Raw genomic sequence first — 17,516 nt, 5'->3', positions numbered from 1 at the left:
GTGCATGTCCCACCTTTCCCAGGAAATGTATTCGCCCATGGCCTACGGCTTGCGTTTACGAGCAGGGGCGCCATCTGTTCAGGGTTATGTCATCATCTGTTTAAATTAGCGCGTTCGACGTGCTGCAGTGCTGACTCGCCCCGTTTCTCTCTCGCTCTATTTTTTATAAACAACTCTCCCTTCACATGCACACGCACAGCCCTGCCAATGCTCTGTTTGCAATGAGAAACTTGTGCCTTCTTGTCATGCTAGGCACATTGCTGTTGACTTGTAGAAGTAGGAAGGCAGCAGATTTGTGTTTTGACAGTGGCGGCTGAGGCAGAGGTCGCGAGGCCTCTGCTTACACACACAGCTCCAGATTTTCTCTACTGTGCTCGCTTTCTGATTTGGTACTGGCATTGTATAATGCAATTTTTTACTTTTAAGGCAAGCACCCTATTAATCTTATGTTTGACCTCACAACCGCAGGTTCGAACCCCAGCACGTCTGCTCAGCCTTTCATCCTACTAGAGGCCGATGGACTAATTAACATTCATTTGGTTGGCAATAAACATCTGTTACTCTGCACCAAGATGCAGCATACTCTAGCCCTGCCTTCACTTGCACACTGGGACAACTCACTTTCGCCTCCTTTCAATTTGGCTCCTGATTTTCTCTACTGTGCTCGCTTTCTGATTTGGTACTGGCATTATATAATGCAATCTTAACTTTAAGGCAAGCACCCTATTAATCTTATGTTTGACCTCACAACTGCAGGTTCGAACCCCAGCACGTCTGCTCAGCCTTTCATCCTACTAGAGGTAGAAGCACTAATTAACATTCATTTGGTTGGCAATAAACATCTGTTACTCTGCACCTAGATGCATCATTCTCCAGCCCCGATTTCACTTGCACACTGGGAAAACTCACTTTCTCCTTCTTTCAATTCAGTTCCTGATTTTCTATACTGTGCTCACTTTCTGATTTGGTTCTGATTTGGCACTGGCATTATATAATGGGAGCCAGCAGCGGCGGCGCGCAGGCCGCCATCTGTTTTTGGGTCAGGTTTTATTTCCAGACCTTGCCGCTTTCATTAAAAGGCGCGTCCCCTCCACCCCACCTCCACAAGAGTGCACTTTCATTTTCTCTAAAACACAAAGGAACAGAAACAAAATCAAATCGTCAGCACCGTCTAACGAGCGGGCCTTGGCCATCAAGCCTACCCTGGAAGGCAACAAGCAGCTGCTACAGTAGTTAAAGCTCCTTAAAGATCACTCATGTCTTGGGGAGGAAGGGAGCAATCCTCGTGGGGTTTCAGTAAATAGCTACATTGTGTTGCTTAACCATTTGTTGACTGAATGATCATGCTTCTGGTTAAACAAAACAGAAGAACGTTAGCAAACAGCATTTTACCCTAACGTTGTGGAGAAAAAACAAACATCTACAGCAGGTAGGCACAGTGTAACTCTACAGAGTACATCTTTTTGCTCCCCGACCTCAGAAATCTGCAAGCACTTCTCCTTTCATTCCTTTTTTATTTTTTGCATTATGTAGCACAAATGAAGGTATCAAAGCACTTCACATAAGTACTAGTTCCATTACAGAAATCTGCCCGGTGGGTGATAATGTGCTGCATGGCTAAAACACTTATAAGGTCCCAAAGGTGAGACATATTGGCTATGCTAATGCTTGTTTTCATATATTCATTTATAGGGACTTGACCTGAGAAAAAGGCCTGATATTCTGAGTTCAAATACTTCTAGTCTGTGGCAACAATATACTTCTGTATAGAGACTTTAAAGGTAGCTCACTGTATTTCAAATGCATACTTCATTGTTTGGTTTGGGCAGAAAAAAAACCTACAGATAATCACAAAGCTTCGGGTTTCATAGTAACTGTCTCCTAGGACAAGAACCCAAAGACACTTCTTCAGGAAGTACCCTGAGCCAACCTCTTGAAAGAACCTTGGAGTCTTCATTCACTATGGCCATCTTCTATTTTATTACATAGTCCTGATTTTGAGGCTGGTCTTGTCATGCTTGTCGTTGTTATTTCATCCAGTCGAGAGCCTCTGAGGCTCCGACGGCCTCAAATTGGTCTTAAGTGCACTTGGACCATCAATTGTAAACATTTACTCCTTTCCGTCCGGCTATTGTCAAGGGACAACTGTGTGTGCACTGTATCACTGCCAAGGAAATACCCAGGTTGTCTTTTTTGTTATAGAAACAGCATGCCCCAGCCAGGGCGAGGTCACAGCAGTTGGAAGCTGTGAAAGCAACGAGTGATTGTGATAGGGTGTGGTATTGATCCAGCTGATCCTTGCAATGGCTCTGAGTAACCCTAATAACACCAAATGTATTCATACGGATGCCAGTGATCATATTGCTGCCTCCTGGGGACTTTAATACTTTATTGGCACTCAAGGTGTTCATCTGAGCAACTGCGTGTTAAGCAGAAGACAGATACCGATATATCTCCAATCCAGAGTAGGAGGCTACTTCTGACAATTCAAGTCAGAGACCTACCAGGAGGTGTTTATATGCGCTCCCAAGACTCAAGTTCACACAAGCTCAGTGTAAGTGCAGGTTTTGTCAACATGGACCAAATGTAAGGACACAAAAAGGTGATTTTTTGCATACTTTCATTTTAAAGATTTTGTTGATTGGTCTTTCTGTTTTGAATTAAATTTAAGATCATTAAAGTTTATATATTCACCATTACCACAGTGACTCCTTGTGGAAATGGGTAAAGTCGGAGGTGATAAATTTGGAAGAAGTAATGGATCCTTTGCTTATCAATTAGGCCAAATCCCTTGGTCACTCTTATGCCTTCAGCTGATCTGTTATTGTTGACAAAGCGCACAGTAAAAGTGACAATGCTGTTGGCTTGTATCATGCATGTTTCTGGTAACATCATGGTATAGTGAGAGCCGCATGGGCATCCGGGTGAACAATCCATAAGAGGGCGACTAGGCAAGGCACACTTTGTGATCATCCTCAGCCATATTGTTATTTATTATCTTATGAGTGATAAAACCACTTGGTGACTGTCAATGCGGATGTTGTGAATAGGACTTCTTTGGTTTGATTCTTGCAGAGAGGACAAGATGCTCAGTGGTAAACCTTATAGAAATATGTACAATATAGATAACTGTTGCTGAATTGCGCTGTTGCTGAATTTTGCAAGATTTACTTCTTGCCATGATGAAAGCTCAGGGTCACATACATACAGCAGTAGCTTCCTGATGCAGTTGTGGCTCTTGGTGAACCACCTTAGCCCACGGTGCACTGTGCTGAAATAGGTATATGGTTTACCAATTAAAGTGTTGGTTCTAAGCTCCCATCCCACAAAAAAAAGCAATGTGAAAGCCAACAGGTCTTTCACTGGCTGACAGCTTTTTGGTTTTGTCAGTCATAATTTTTAAAAATAATTTTTTCCTGACGGAGCCGGTGGGCCCATGCCCATACAATATGAATATATTGGATAAAAGCAAAAAAGAAAATGTGTTCCTCTCAAAAAATAATCTCTGGCACTGAAGGAAAATACTTTGTGTATGGATTGCTCATTGAGAAAGCAAAATGTTGACAATTCCAGTGAAGTTGGCCAATGAATGGAGTTTGCTGACCCATTCCCCCATGCTGTATGCTGTAGTTGGTGGAAGAAATTATGAATGACTCAACAACTGGCCAATGGATGAAGAGGATAGGCTAAAAGGCATATACACAATGCCATATATATATAACTATATATACACAAACACACACATATATGTTCTTGTACAGTGAGTAAAAAACACATCAGACATATACAGCCATGTAAATGCTTTTCGACTTTTTTGTACATCTGCCCCCAAAAGACCAAGTGCAGTTTTCCCGCACAACAATGACACCTTTTACCTTCGAATCGGAATTTCCCTGATTCTGGTAAAGTCGTCCTCAGTCTTCAGTTGTGTTATTGCTCTTGTGCTAGGAAGGCCACACTGTCCGTCCAGGGTCTTTTTGAATCCGGTTTGTCTCCACTGAATTTCCTTTGGTTTGTGCTTTTTCTGTGTTTTTCTTTATTTATATTTGCAATATTTTGTGTTAGTTTATGTTTCTGTGACAAACCACAGAGAAGTAACCTGTTTCATTCAGATTTAAAACAGGAGCTATGAACTATCAGAGCTGGACCTTTAAAGACGTAACTGCACCTACTTCTCCTCAGGGTGAAATAAGAAACCAGACACAATAGGGGCCAGTGTTCTTTGACTTTGCTCTGCCAACTAAATTATTGAATAAGGGGTGTTTTTTCAGCGGAGATGCTTGTTCGAGTTCCGAGAAGCTCTGTACCCTTAGCAGAGTTTCTTTAGCTGTGCAAGAGGATATCCGTCTGCAGACATTACCTGTGGGAGACACATGTGCCAAGGCTGAATGTTGTGACACGTCGGGCTATACTTAAAAAGAACCAATCAGAAGCCGCTGAGCCGTGGTGCAGGCTTGAACGTGGCATTGCCGTGTGGCGTCTTGTTTCCTCTGTGAGAAGTGTGCTCGCTATATTCCTAGTATAGCATTCTGAAATCTTGGAGGGGAACATCGGCCGAAATGACTTTTTTGGGAGGTTTCCTCGGTGAGGAGTTTTTCCATTATAAAAAGCTGCGATCATGGAACTATTTGGTGCCAGGATTCTGTAGAGGGTTTCCTAATGCAAGTCGCTGATCTGAATATTGGTCCATAAATACCGAAATACACCTTAGGTGAGTGGGAGGAGCACGCTGGTTACGGAGAAGGATGTTGGACCCTTAATGCATTCCTGCTCTTGACCTCGTGTTACAACATCAGAGCAGTAAATACATTTGCAGTCGAAGGCATTTAAAATAAATTTCCCTCGTTCAGAAAAAAAACATTTTAATTTCTGAGTTAATATTAACTTTCTGGAGAACCCCATTTAATCCACAAAGCTCCACACTCATTCCATTTCCCTTTCATTTTACCTTCTGCTGTGGCAGTAGCGGCTGCTACCGACCAGGGGTGGTTTAAGGGGCAACGAGGGAGGGCGGGATGATAAGTAAAAAATAAAAAGCACTTACCTCATTACTGCCGGCCGCTACAACTCTTTCTCCGCCCTCCTGGCAGGGAAGCACACAGCATCCCAGAATCCCCTGACCAATCTCAGCACTGCATTAGCAGCGTTGCGATTCGTCTGAATGCCGTGGTTTGGCTCTCAGACAGGGGCTGGCAGGCTGTGCATGTTCTCTAGGCTTTAAGGAGAAAATGCAGAGTGTGCATTACGCTTTGGCCGGCCCAAGCTGGCTGACCAAAGCGTCATGCGCACTTTAGGTGCTGCCACAACTCCTCCCCCTGTGACAAGGGTAGCCATGGCTCAGCCCCGCCCGGCGAGCTTCAGCTGCAAGCTGAATACAAAAAATAAAATGATAATAACAAACGTTATTATGATTTTTTTTTTATTCACCTTGCAGCTGAAGCAGTGGGGCAACGCTTCTCCTCCCTAGGGGAAGAGCCGCCACTGTGCTGGTCCCTCTTTCCTGTCTCCATCCCCCAGTGCTTTATGGTAGCCTGGTGGCAGCATAAAGCACTTTACACATAAGTCACATAATATGCATTTAGCCCAACACTGAAATGTTCTGGTGTTTGAAGTATATCTTCTGTACATGTCTGCATCAAAGTCAACTCTTTATATCCCGCTTAAGACTCAAATAGGGTGAATGTGTGTCCCTGTGGGAACTTTTTACATGCAGAATCTTCTTTCGCTGAAATTATCTCTTTCAAGCCAGCCACTGCTTTTCCTCCCCTCTAACTGCTTTCATTATTTTTCGTCCTTCTCATCTTATTTCACGAAAATGCACCTAATATTGGTGATGTCTTCTACTTGTCCGTTTCTTTCTTATCTCACGCTTGTACTCTATACACATAAGAAACATTATCCAAGGGGATGCAATGCCAGGTAGTTATTGAGCAGGGTAGAGTCGAGTGCTTAATTAGTAAAAATGTAAGTGACTGGGCCTTCTTCAGGAGCCACTTCCGCTTACGCCGCGCTTTGCCCTTCTACAGCTGTAAACTGCAGTAGCATCACAACTATTAACAATAACAACTGTTGGTATGCTTTTCTCAAAATGAGACAAACACAGCCACCATGTGTCAGACTGCCATAAGTGCCGGCGTTGATAATTAAGTGCTGGTGCCAAGCACCGGAAACTACTGGCTCAAATTAAGCACTGGTATGGTCACAGGCCTAATGCTCAGGAAATAAATACCAGTGAGTCCCGATGCGCAGGTAATAAATACCCACCCTATTGGATACTACTGCTAATGTAAATCAGAGCTGTAAAATATAGGGTGAAAGTCTGTTTTTAGATGGTGTGTTTTTCATAGTACTATATAGGCAGAAACTTACATGAAGCATACGTGTTGGATTTGTTTTAATGATAAGGCTCCACCATTTTTGTCCTTTTGAAACACATGTAAATGCCAGGTTTTGAGATTCAAAACATGGAGCATATAAAAAGGGTGATAACTATCTTTAGTCACACTATAATTCATGAATTGGTAGTGCCATACGAATTTTAGGAATTGAGGTGAGTTCTAACTTGCTTTCACTCGATGAAAAATCATGTTACTCTATTGGGATTTGCATAACCATCTTGGAGCGAAAACTACAGAAATACAGAATAAAAGACAATACTCTGAATCAAAAGTGAAGATTAATTGTCAAGTCCTCATGTGACATTGTTCACAACTTGTACAATGTTTCTGGAAAAAATACAACAGCTAGTAGACACCCCCACATGTGAAACGTTTCTTTCCAAGTAAGATGATTGTACTAGAAGCATGATCGGGAATTACCTATATATATCTTTTTTTTACATGTCAGATACTTTGTTTATTCTCATAGATTGAGAGTTAAAGAGGTAGGTCCTACATTGAATTTGATAAGTGTTGTTTGTAAATTTGACTTTCTGATAGTTTAGACCTTTACATGATTTATCAGTCCAAGTTGCCTTGCATCTCAATCATTCTTCTTACAAAATAAGGGTTGGGCCAAAGACTAAGCTATGATCTAGAGTTTAGAGTACAGCCCGTGAGTATGGTGGAGGACATTACATACGCCACCCTGACAAAGTAGTATCCATCAAATTCAAAGATCACTATCAGTGCATAGGTGATCTCTCTACCTTGATAGCAACCTCCGTCATGACGTTTCCGTCATGGGAAATAGTTTAGTGGATTGCTGACTTTTTTTTTTTTTTACTGCTTTGTACCAAACATTACTAAAGTTTTTGTTTTTGTTATGTTTTTCGAACTCAATTATGGGTAGACTTTCTGGTCTTCTTTTTATCTCCTGTCCTTTTTAAAGCTACTGCAGATTATGTCTCCTGCATAAAAAGTCATGAGTCTGGAGGTGCACTTGCTGGGAGTTGCACAGTAACACACATGGTTGTTAAAGGCGGTTATTAGATCACTAACAGACCACATCTGAAGTTTCTAGATGTACATAAACTTTTGGTTCTGAGATCTATACCCTCATTGATATTCTTAGATCTGTTTGGGTCTTGACACGCACTATCCCCATTTGCAGATTACACAAACTACAGGGTATAGTAAAGGGAATAAAACCTAGTAAAATGTGAACGCTTGGCAAAGCACTTATAGAAATCAAGATTAGACCTTATACCTGCACCATCACTCGCGGAAATCTGTGTGGCCAGCCATATTCTGTACCTATCAGCATTGTAGTGGTGGTGGGAGGGCGGGGGGCGTACAGGAATTCAGTTTTCTATATGAAACAGTCTGTGCTCTTTAGGAGTTTAAACAAAGTAAAATGAGAGTTACATCTCAAGAACTTAAACAAATTCAAAGACAACTGGCTGTTCTGTTCAAAATTCATCTAACGTTGTCCAAATCTCAGATATATTTCTGTGTGTGACTGAGGTCTGAACCATTTTCAGTTAGCATTGTAGCAAGCTTTAACATTTCTTTTGGTACTTTCTTTGTGCTCCTGTGACTCATCTTTTTTAAAATATTTTATTTATCCTGTGACTCATCTTAATACTATCTTATATCCTACCTTTCACACAATGTCAGTGTCATAGCATCATCCTCTATTTGGCATGTATGGCAATGATCTTAGTCTTTTCTCTTAGTGAATGGGCACTGTGGCCTGGTCTCCGGATACCACATTTTCTGCACCCAATTAATGTCTCAAAGACAATATTTTCATTTTTTGGTTTCCAAACCACACTTATTTTTCTATTTCTGTTTAATCAGAAGTCTGAATGGATAATGCAACTTTTTAGAATCATTACACATCTTGTTCCATGCCTTAAGTAAACAACAGGTTTTGATAAACAGCAAAACACGAACTTAATCAAAAGACAATTGAGTGGAAAAGCAAAGCAGTGACAAATTAATGATTTCTTGGCTGGGGCATTAGATTCCGTTTCTGTATGGTACTATGTTGAGAGACTATGAAAAGTCCATCGGCCACAAATAGAAGGCTGTTGGGGGTCTTAAGGTGGTACAAAAGATCCATCCCTTTTATGTTACTGAGAATAATGTTTGCATGTAACAAGATCAAAAGTGATCAATAGTAGTCACTACTAAGTCAGGAAACAGACCATTAATTCTGTGCTACTAATATGTATACAACAATAACTGCTTTACCTCCACTCCCTGAGTGGAGCTAACAAACATTCGAAGAATCATATATTTCCAAAAATAATTTACCACCACACTTAAACTACCATTGTTCAAGAAGTCAAATCATCAACACATATACAACTGCAGTTGTGATTAATGTGAAAAACGCTATTCATTGTGAAGGGCAATGACAGGAAAGGCAATATTGCTTATATAACCAAAAGCATTGCAATAAGATGGGCCAAGGAAAGGTGGAAGGAATATTGTTCCATTACAGTCCCAGTTCAAGGCATTGTTCTGTGTTGTTAATTTACATGTTTTGCTCTGCTCGATGCAGCCTAAAGCATGGGGCAATGGTCAGCCAACTTCAGTCATTGGCTAACTTCATTGTGAGTGACAGCATTCTGCTCTTTCACAAGGTGCCCATCCACAAACAAAGTAGTTCTCTTCATTGTCAGGGATTACTATTCCAATGTGTAATATATTTTTTTTACTTTTAACCCTTTCTGTTTTACATTGGTGAAGACCAGCAGATTCCCCCAAAATAAAGTTTTAACAAAAATATTGATGAAACAAAACAAGCATTGGCGTAGCCCAAAGGCATGCAGCCAATGCCAGACCGAGTGACATTCACAAAACATGTTGCTTCTTGCAGTTGGAACATCTGCTAGATGTACTTCTGGACGATCATACTTGACCATTTTCTCCTTCCTGATATCAGGGTGAATTTGGTGACTTGCTTCTCAACTAAACTTCGTCTTCAAATAAGAAATAAAAAATGGCTATACAGTTTCTATTTCTCTTTTGTATTTTTTGCTACAAACGTCGAATCTCGTAAAAAAAAAACACTATGTTCCTTTGATTTGTACTGTTTAGTGCAGGGTGGCACTGTGGCTACTGGGAGAGCTGTCCTTTCCTTGGGAAATAAAGAAGGAAACTGAAGCAAAAATTGGACTCTGTAACACTTTTCAACATATAATATATATGTGATAGGAAAGTGATCTCCTGCAACTTTTATGATTTATTAAAAAAAATACATCTGTGTAAGCTGTGATCATACATACACACCGGGATGCTAAGGCCTGCTATCTTTTTGTGAATTATTCCCAGAATATTTAAAGATGTAATTTTTAAAATGTTTTCAAATGCCTAGAAGTGGGTCTGTGGACAGCATACACCTTCTGAAAAATGTATTCCTAAATTATATCTTTATCACCGTATGCTGTACAGAACAGTGACTCCTCTAGCAGGTAATAGTTCTATATACAAGTAAAGAAATAAAGGCAAGTGCGCTTGCTGCATTAAGATTATGGTCCACTGTACCAATTGCATTTCAAGATAGCTACTCCACAATGTTAAACATCAAAATCAGGTGAAAGTAATATTAGCTGCGATTGGCCAAATGCATGAAATAAATTGATGTTACAGATGTTTGTATAAGTAGTCCAGACTTGAGACATCAATTGCAGATTTTTAGTAAACAAGTTCTTCAAGGTGAAGTCACTCCGAAAAGACACATTGTCAGACAGAAATACAAGCATTACCCCACATTTACATGGCTGCTTACCTTAAAATCTCAATGTTGTTTTTTAAAATAAATTAGATGTGATATTGTGACTGCACAATTCAAATCTGGATCTTTTGGTTCCCGAACAGCTGTCTGACAGATTCATTCAGATTTCTTTGAAAATATTATCCTGGCAGTTATTTATGTTTTTGCTCCTCCATAATTTGTTTAACTCAAAAAGTAATGAGGTATCGGGAAATGCTGGCTATTGATTAAATGCAAAAACAACAATTGATGGACAGAATGCAGAACAATGTTATACATTTACCCCAGTACAGAGATCTGGGCCTAAATCCATCGTTTTGTTGCTCAATATGCAATTTCAGTTTGAACCTAGCCATATGCAAATCAGTCTTGACCCTTTGCCTCATGGGAACAGTCCAGCCCGAACTGCCAAGCCATGTCTTCCCTGGACCGGAACCAGGCATCCTAGGACTGGTTTCTGGCTATCAGCCGTCATCAGCCAGGATAGCCTGACTCCAGTGGCATGGAGAGCACAGGACCCACGTCTGGGCATACCTGTCCTACTCAGGGTGACAAATGCAAAAGCAACAATTGATGGAGAGAATGCAGAACAATGTCATACATTCACCCCAGTACAGAGATCTAGGCCTAAATCCATCTTTTTATTTGCTCACCATGCCATTCCAGTTTGCACCCAGCCATATGCAAATCAGTCTTGACCCTGTGCCCAATGGGAACAGTCCAGCCCGAAATGCCAGGCCAGGTCCTCCCTGGACTGTAAACAAGCATCCTAGGACTGGTTTCAGGGTTTCACCCCTCTTCAGGTAGGATAGATTGATTCCAGTGGCATGGAGAGCACGGGACCCACGTCGGGGCATACCCGTCCCACTAGAGGTAACAAATGCAAAAACAACAATTGATGGACAGAATGCAGAACAATGTCATACATTCACCCCAGTACAGAGATTGATGGATATAACCCAGATCTCTTGACTGGGGGTGAATGTATAATTTATTCAGCATTCCTTACATTATTTGTTTGCATAGCTATTAATTAAATATCACACTCAATTATTATTATTTACAAAAAAGGAAAAAATTCTAGAGCGATGACAATATGGAATTCTCATCATAGCTTAAAATAATTAAACCTGAAGGAACACATATAAGCAACCAAAATATGTTTGCACCATTGTCTTGTGCTTTATAACACCTTTCATGTCGCGTTCCTCTTCTTCTTTACTCTTTCAACCCCTAGCCTTGAGCTCTACTCTCAAGCAACTTCTTAAATAACTCACTTTATTGTGTAATGAAAAATTAATCTACTTAATCCTTCTGGGGGCCTAAATCAATGTTCCTAATTTCAAATGACTCAAAAGCCAGTTACAACATTTTCTGGATCCATTCACAGCTACTATTTGTTATGACTCAAATTGATGCAAAGAAGTAATGAAGTACTTATAGAGGGGCATTCCCTCATACTCCCTCTCAAAATGCTTTTCGTAATACACTCTTAAAGGTGGGGCTAAAGTAAAATATGCAAATTGACCAATGCTATGCCTTAGAATGCAAATTCTACTTAGTGCTCCGAAGAGAGACTATTGGAGGTTTTCAGTTAGGCATAATTGTACCATACTTGCATGACAGTTGGGTGAAAAAAGTTTTTTTAGAGAAAGCCAAATGCATTATTACAGTGGTTCACTGTAAATTCTTTTCATACCATGAAATTGTTGTCTTTTTCAAGTATTTGTTTATCCATTTAAGGAATACGTGGGAAAAAGTCACTTCTACTCCCTCCCTTTCTTCTGTTTATTGCACGAATTAACAGCATCTATGGCAAACTCAGAGTGAAGAGAGGGGTCGAACTCAAAGGAGATATGTATTACCCTTTGTAATTTTTAATGTTTTGATTTTATATGTGGTGCAGCTCTAAGGAGCAATAGAGCACTTAACTTAACAGAGAATATCTTTATTTTAGAAACAGCATCTCAAACTCGGCGCGATACGCAAAACAGTGCTTGTGTCAAAGTGAGACTAGATGAATGAAATATGAAAGTGATGAGTATTGGCCACTATCTGTAATTGAAGCATACAGTATATTTTTGATTTTTATCACAAGTACAGTTGGAGGCACTGGGAGATAAAGCGATGTGTTCAGAACCACAGAAGGATTTGAGCAAGTGCTTAAGAAGTTATTGCAAACTAAAATCTGAGTTTGCACCTCAGCATCTTAGCCACTATACAATTTGTCCTCTCCATAACGTTCTTAGCATTGTTTACGTTTATAGGAAAATGGTTCCAATAACACAAAAAGTGTGTGAAAATAAAAACTGTATTCCAACCCCCCCTTCTCCCCCCCACTATGTAGTGACACAACTGCCACAATGGAGTGAGTGAAGTTTTTCATTGGTATATTTTTTAATCTGTTTCTTTTTTGTGTTTCCTCACAGAATGGCTGCAGGCAGTCCAGGCAATGATGATTCTCTCCATCATTTTTAGCGTCATTGCTTTATTCATGTTTTTCTGCCAGCTGTTTACACTCACCAAGGGCGGAAGGTTTTTCCTCACTGGATTCTTTCAGATCCTTGCTGGTAAGCTGAGCGACGTCATTTGATGCGTTTTGATTCGGAAGTGTGTCAGAGTGTGGCAAAGTTTTTTTTTTCTTTTTCTTAGTAATATGTTTTTGTGATTGAGTTGCCAGGGAAATGGCTGACATGCTTAGAGGCCTAGAACACTTTGCCAGATGTCTCATCTGGAGTTCAGTTCTCCTGCTAACACAAATCCTGTGCATGCAAAACCTGCTAAAAAGAAAATGCAGTAATAATATGGAAATTAATCAATTCCCCCTCTGCTAGAACCGAAATATAAATTCACAATAATGTTCCAGATCGAGTTTCTTGCATAACGCTTTCTCGACCTTTAGTGCGTAGATTCCTTCACACGCGTTTTCACATCCACATATTCCTTACTGTGAGAGCTTATCCTACAGTCATTTTCATAAGAATTTCCTTTGACTTATATTACTAACTGCAAATGTTTATTAGCACTCGTAGCCCTGGCACTGCCTAAGCGCAACACATGTATGGTTCATATCTACTTTCTTCGTATTTGCAATTTCATGTGGCTGAACTCAAAGATCGCTGGTCACCAGGCAAGAATAGAATACAACAACCCATACTAATCAATATTTTCTGCATGGAACTGCTTTTGTTAAAAAATTATTCATTTTTCATTGATTAATGTAGATACTTTAAACAGTATTTCTCCTTTGAAATTTAGATGCATAATTCTTTACTTTCAAAAACCATCAGAAATCCCCCATTTCTGCTTGGTACGATCTTCATTGATAGTCACAAACTCTTAAATAATTCCATTCTGTGTGTGCGGATCCTGGAACACCTTTTTGCATAGTTTGCTTCCATAGAAACGCTATTACAGAATATCTTTGTGCATGAGTTCATATTTAGTTTCTGAATGTTCAAAATAACACACTAGATTAGCATCATACACCTGCAGTGCAGCATTCAAGTGCAGAAAACCCCCTTCAAGCAGTGAACGTAAGGGTACAAATGCAGCCTTATCAGGCTGATGTAGAAGATGGAGAGAAAAAAGTTTGTCCCTTTTAGAACCTGGGAAGCTCCTCGTCCCAGAATGTATTGTACTGGCAGTTGCCTCCTAGGGCCAGTTTTTCCTGTGTGAGAGAGAATTATCTCAGAACATGCCTGAGGTTCTGTACATCACAATAGCTTCTTTTTTCCTGTTAAGAAAATATTTTTACCTAATTCACTTGACATCATTTACCACCTGATGTGGACTGTTACATTGTCCAGTCAGAATGCCATTGCCCTTCTCTGAGTGCCCCTCATATGGGAGAAATAAAGCAGCTACAGAAACCCACAAAGTATGTGTGCTTTGTCTTCCTGCCCTCAGACTCTGTGATTGAATGTGCCATCTATAGTAAGATGACATAAGACTAAGTGGCATGTTGGAACAGATGAGGGCCGAAGAGGAGAAAAAGAGAAGGCTAGACAGGTCTGTCTCAGAGCCTGTCCTGAGCCCATAGCACATCCTGAGAATGAATGTTTATATAAAGGGTACCCCCTGCACTAATAAAAAAGTTCCTAAGGCAGGGTAAAAACATCTATACTATAAATCATTAGGCTACCTATCTGCTAATCCAAATGTATAAATATTGCATGATTAACAGAGCTCATGAACACACTGATGAAAGTTAAAGAATTATTATTTAGAAGTAAAGCCAATCATTGAAGACTTTGCATCATTGGTCCATTAATTGAGATACTTGTTCTCGTATGGGTTATGATTGATGCGATTGATTGCAATGGTTTTTTAAGAGCTGTATTTTCGGATTGTTTTTTACATTTATGTATAAGTTACATGTGGGCCCAATACTTTAATATTGAAAAAAAATGGATTTTGGTTATTTCAGTGTGTTCATTAGCACTATTAATTATTCTATATTTGTACACGTGAATTAGCAGATAGGTAGCCTAAGGATTTACAGTTTTGTTAAATCCTGAGAATGACCACCAAAAAGGAAGGTCTTAATCGAGTGGCAAGGAAAAACACTACCCTCATTACCAATGCCGCAAGAGACTGATGTCCAAACCATGACCTCACCATCGAGAGTCTCAGTGTCAACTTGCTTGTCGTCGAAAGATTGCTCAATGGATACAGACCAATGACAGAGAACATGATCTGCCATTGATGTCAAAATATTTGAGGTCGACGTTGAATAGACTTTCACTGCTGTTGACGAAATACACATCAAAGGGGAAGAGGCATAGATCGTTGTTGACATTGAAAAAGGAAAAAACATGACTAGATTATCATCACATATGTCATAAGTGTGGTCAACATCACCTTCAGCTGTTCACTCTATCCATTCAACATCTCCACAATCTAGAATGGCTTCTTCAAAGTAGCAAGACCAAGCTGCTCCTAAAAATAGGCAAGCTCCATTCCTTTTGGCCATTCAAAGACAGCATTATCTCTGGGCCCTACACCTTTGCCTTATCAGTCCAATAGGCCAACCCTTTTTAAGATCCAGTGGCAACACCTTTTAGGCCCCAAGATCTTTCTCCATCTGGGAAGATTTAAAGGACAACAGAACATGAAAACCATAATCTGCACTACAATCCCAAAGAAACATAATTGAATCACAAATCTAACCTATTAGTAGAGGATGCAGATCATACACCCAGTCTCGCTCTCCTTGTTCAGATTCATCTTAACACACTCATCATTCACACCCACCTCTACAGCACAAACTCTGTCTGTCTTCAGTGGATGATATCCTAACTTTTTGTGAGGTACTTGCAAGAGGAACGACAAAACTAATATTTTATAGGCAGCTCCACAAGCAGCGTTCTCATTAATATTGGAGCTCTTCACCCAAGAGCAGCTCCCAAACATTTATTACCTCTGACTCTGCATCTTCTATAGAAAGCTGAAGAGAAAATGCATGACTCCAGCCACAGTGAAGGAAGTAACACCACATTCATAGAAAAAAATGTAGACCACCTCAAGAAGAACCAGAGTTCCTATGGGTAGATCCGTTGCTGGACTCTGTTATTGTATCTGCGGTGAGGAGTAAGCACACATCAGCATCGAAGAACACCAGTGTAACATCATTGTTTGGATGGTATCACCAAGAAATTTGAAATGTAATGAAATCATTTGTATTACTTTTACCAAACACTGCTAAAAGGATTTCAGAGAGATGCTGAAGGAAGATTCACTTGTAGTAAACTAGGAAATTTTCTCTACAGTGCCTCCGCCAGACATGTCGCTACAGAATACTATCATGGAATCTCCCTGCGCAGATCTTTGTGGCTGAGACTATCATCCTTGATGTCTGACTTAAAATAGCCATGCTGCTATTTTTGGGAACAGATCTCTTTGGACGACATACAGGACAGATGCTTCGTATGAAGGACAAAGCAGTAACCCTTGAAGTGGAAAGCTAGAGGAACAAAATACGTTCTTCTGGCAATACAGGCCTAAAGAGCAACTTTTTCCATCAGAGTGTTCAGGCCCTAAGATGGTCCTATAAGATGTAACACCAACAAAAGCAAGGCTGACAACATCACTATCAGAGGAGATACCAGAAATGAAAATCGACTCAGCTGAAGACGTCACACTCTGGGAAAGGAACTCCTCTGGTAAGACGCAGACAGGTCCGAACAATTCTCTTCCTGTTACCCACTCATGTAGGGGTAACAGAGATGTCTCAACCATAGATGGATGAGTATTGAGCATCAGAAGAAGAGGCTACTTGATTTGCTTAAAATGGTATGACTTATTCCACTAAAATGAATAGCAAATCACCTTCTACCTCACTGAAAGAGTAATCTTAGCTCCTATAAGCCAGTCTGGCAGTAGAAAGAGTACCATCAGAGCATAAAAAATAAGAGTACTCCAGGTACTTCTTAGTATTGAAAAAGGGTCAAACAAACCAATAACGTCTGATATTAGATCTGCAATTTTGTCAGCAGGCGCATTCTCAAAGAAAAACTCAGGATGCCAGACCTTCATCAATTTTTTCCAAACAACGAAGGGAAGAATTGGCTCTGTTTGATAGATATGGAAGATACACATTTTCACATTCTAATGGCCAATTACTGGATATTTCCTGTCAGAGCCTTTCACTAACTATGATTCTTCCATTTGGACTAAAATCCGCTGCCAGAACATTCTAAATTCCGCTTCTGACACCAAAACAGTTTTTTCCTCTTTCTCCGTCAAACCCCTTGCCGAGTCCCTTGCTGCCTTGACCTCTTTAAAATATGGTTCCCCTCTCGATCTGTGTCCCGCCAAAACTCCTGGCCCGCGCAGCTGTAGTTATCAATCCTCTGGTGAACCAGCTGATTAACTCATCTTTGGGGTCGGCCTCGGTTCCTCTCTCCTGGAAGCAGTCCATGCTGGTTCCTCTCATTAAAAAGCAGACTCTGGATCTTCATGTTCCATCCATCTATCGTCCTATCTATCTACTTCCGGGCGTGGCCAAAGCATGTGAGAAACTGGTTAATAAACAGCTGATCCCCTACATTTAACAGCAGAGTTTGCTGCATCCAGCTCAACCTGTATTCCGTGCTTCATTTAGCACTGAGTCTGCCTTGGTGGAAGTTAGGGAGGCCATCGGGAGATGTTAGATGCGGGGGGCAGGGCAGTTTTGGTCCTATTGGACCTATCTGCCGGCTTTGATACTGTCCCCCACGCTCTTCTCCTGGCTCGATTACAGAGGCTAGGTATCGCTGGTGCCGCATGGGAAGGGTTAATGTCCTTCCTCAACGGTAGAACCCAGTAAGTTTGGATCCCCCCTTTTGCATCTACTATCCAAGCTGTGCAAA

General features: G+C 40.5%; 1 protein-coding gene across 2 annotated transcripts in view; it reads left to right on the top strand.

Moving 5' to 3' along the window:
- The window catches only part of PMP22 (peripheral myelin protein 22), a 377,982-nt gene that overhangs the window by 348,720 nt on the left and 11,746 nt on the right, over positions 1-17,516 (top strand). For both annotated transcript variants that reach the window (XM_086930611.1, XM_086930612.1), the window contains one exon: positions 12,594-12,734. In XM_086930611.1, the coding sequence (XP_086786737.1) occupies positions 12,594-12,734 (141 nt within the window). The remainder of the gene's footprint in view (positions 1-12,593; positions 12,735-17,516) is intronic.

Source organism: Lissotriton vulgaris, chromosome 7, assembly GCF_964263255.1.
Source record: "Lissotriton vulgaris chromosome 7, aLisVul1.2, whole genome shotgun sequence".
Lineage (NCBI taxonomy): Eukaryota > Metazoa > Chordata > Amphibia > Caudata > Salamandridae > Lissotriton > Lissotriton vulgaris.
The sequence above is the reverse complement of the archived record's forward strand: the minus strand, read 5'-3'. Positions and strand labels throughout refer to the sequence as shown.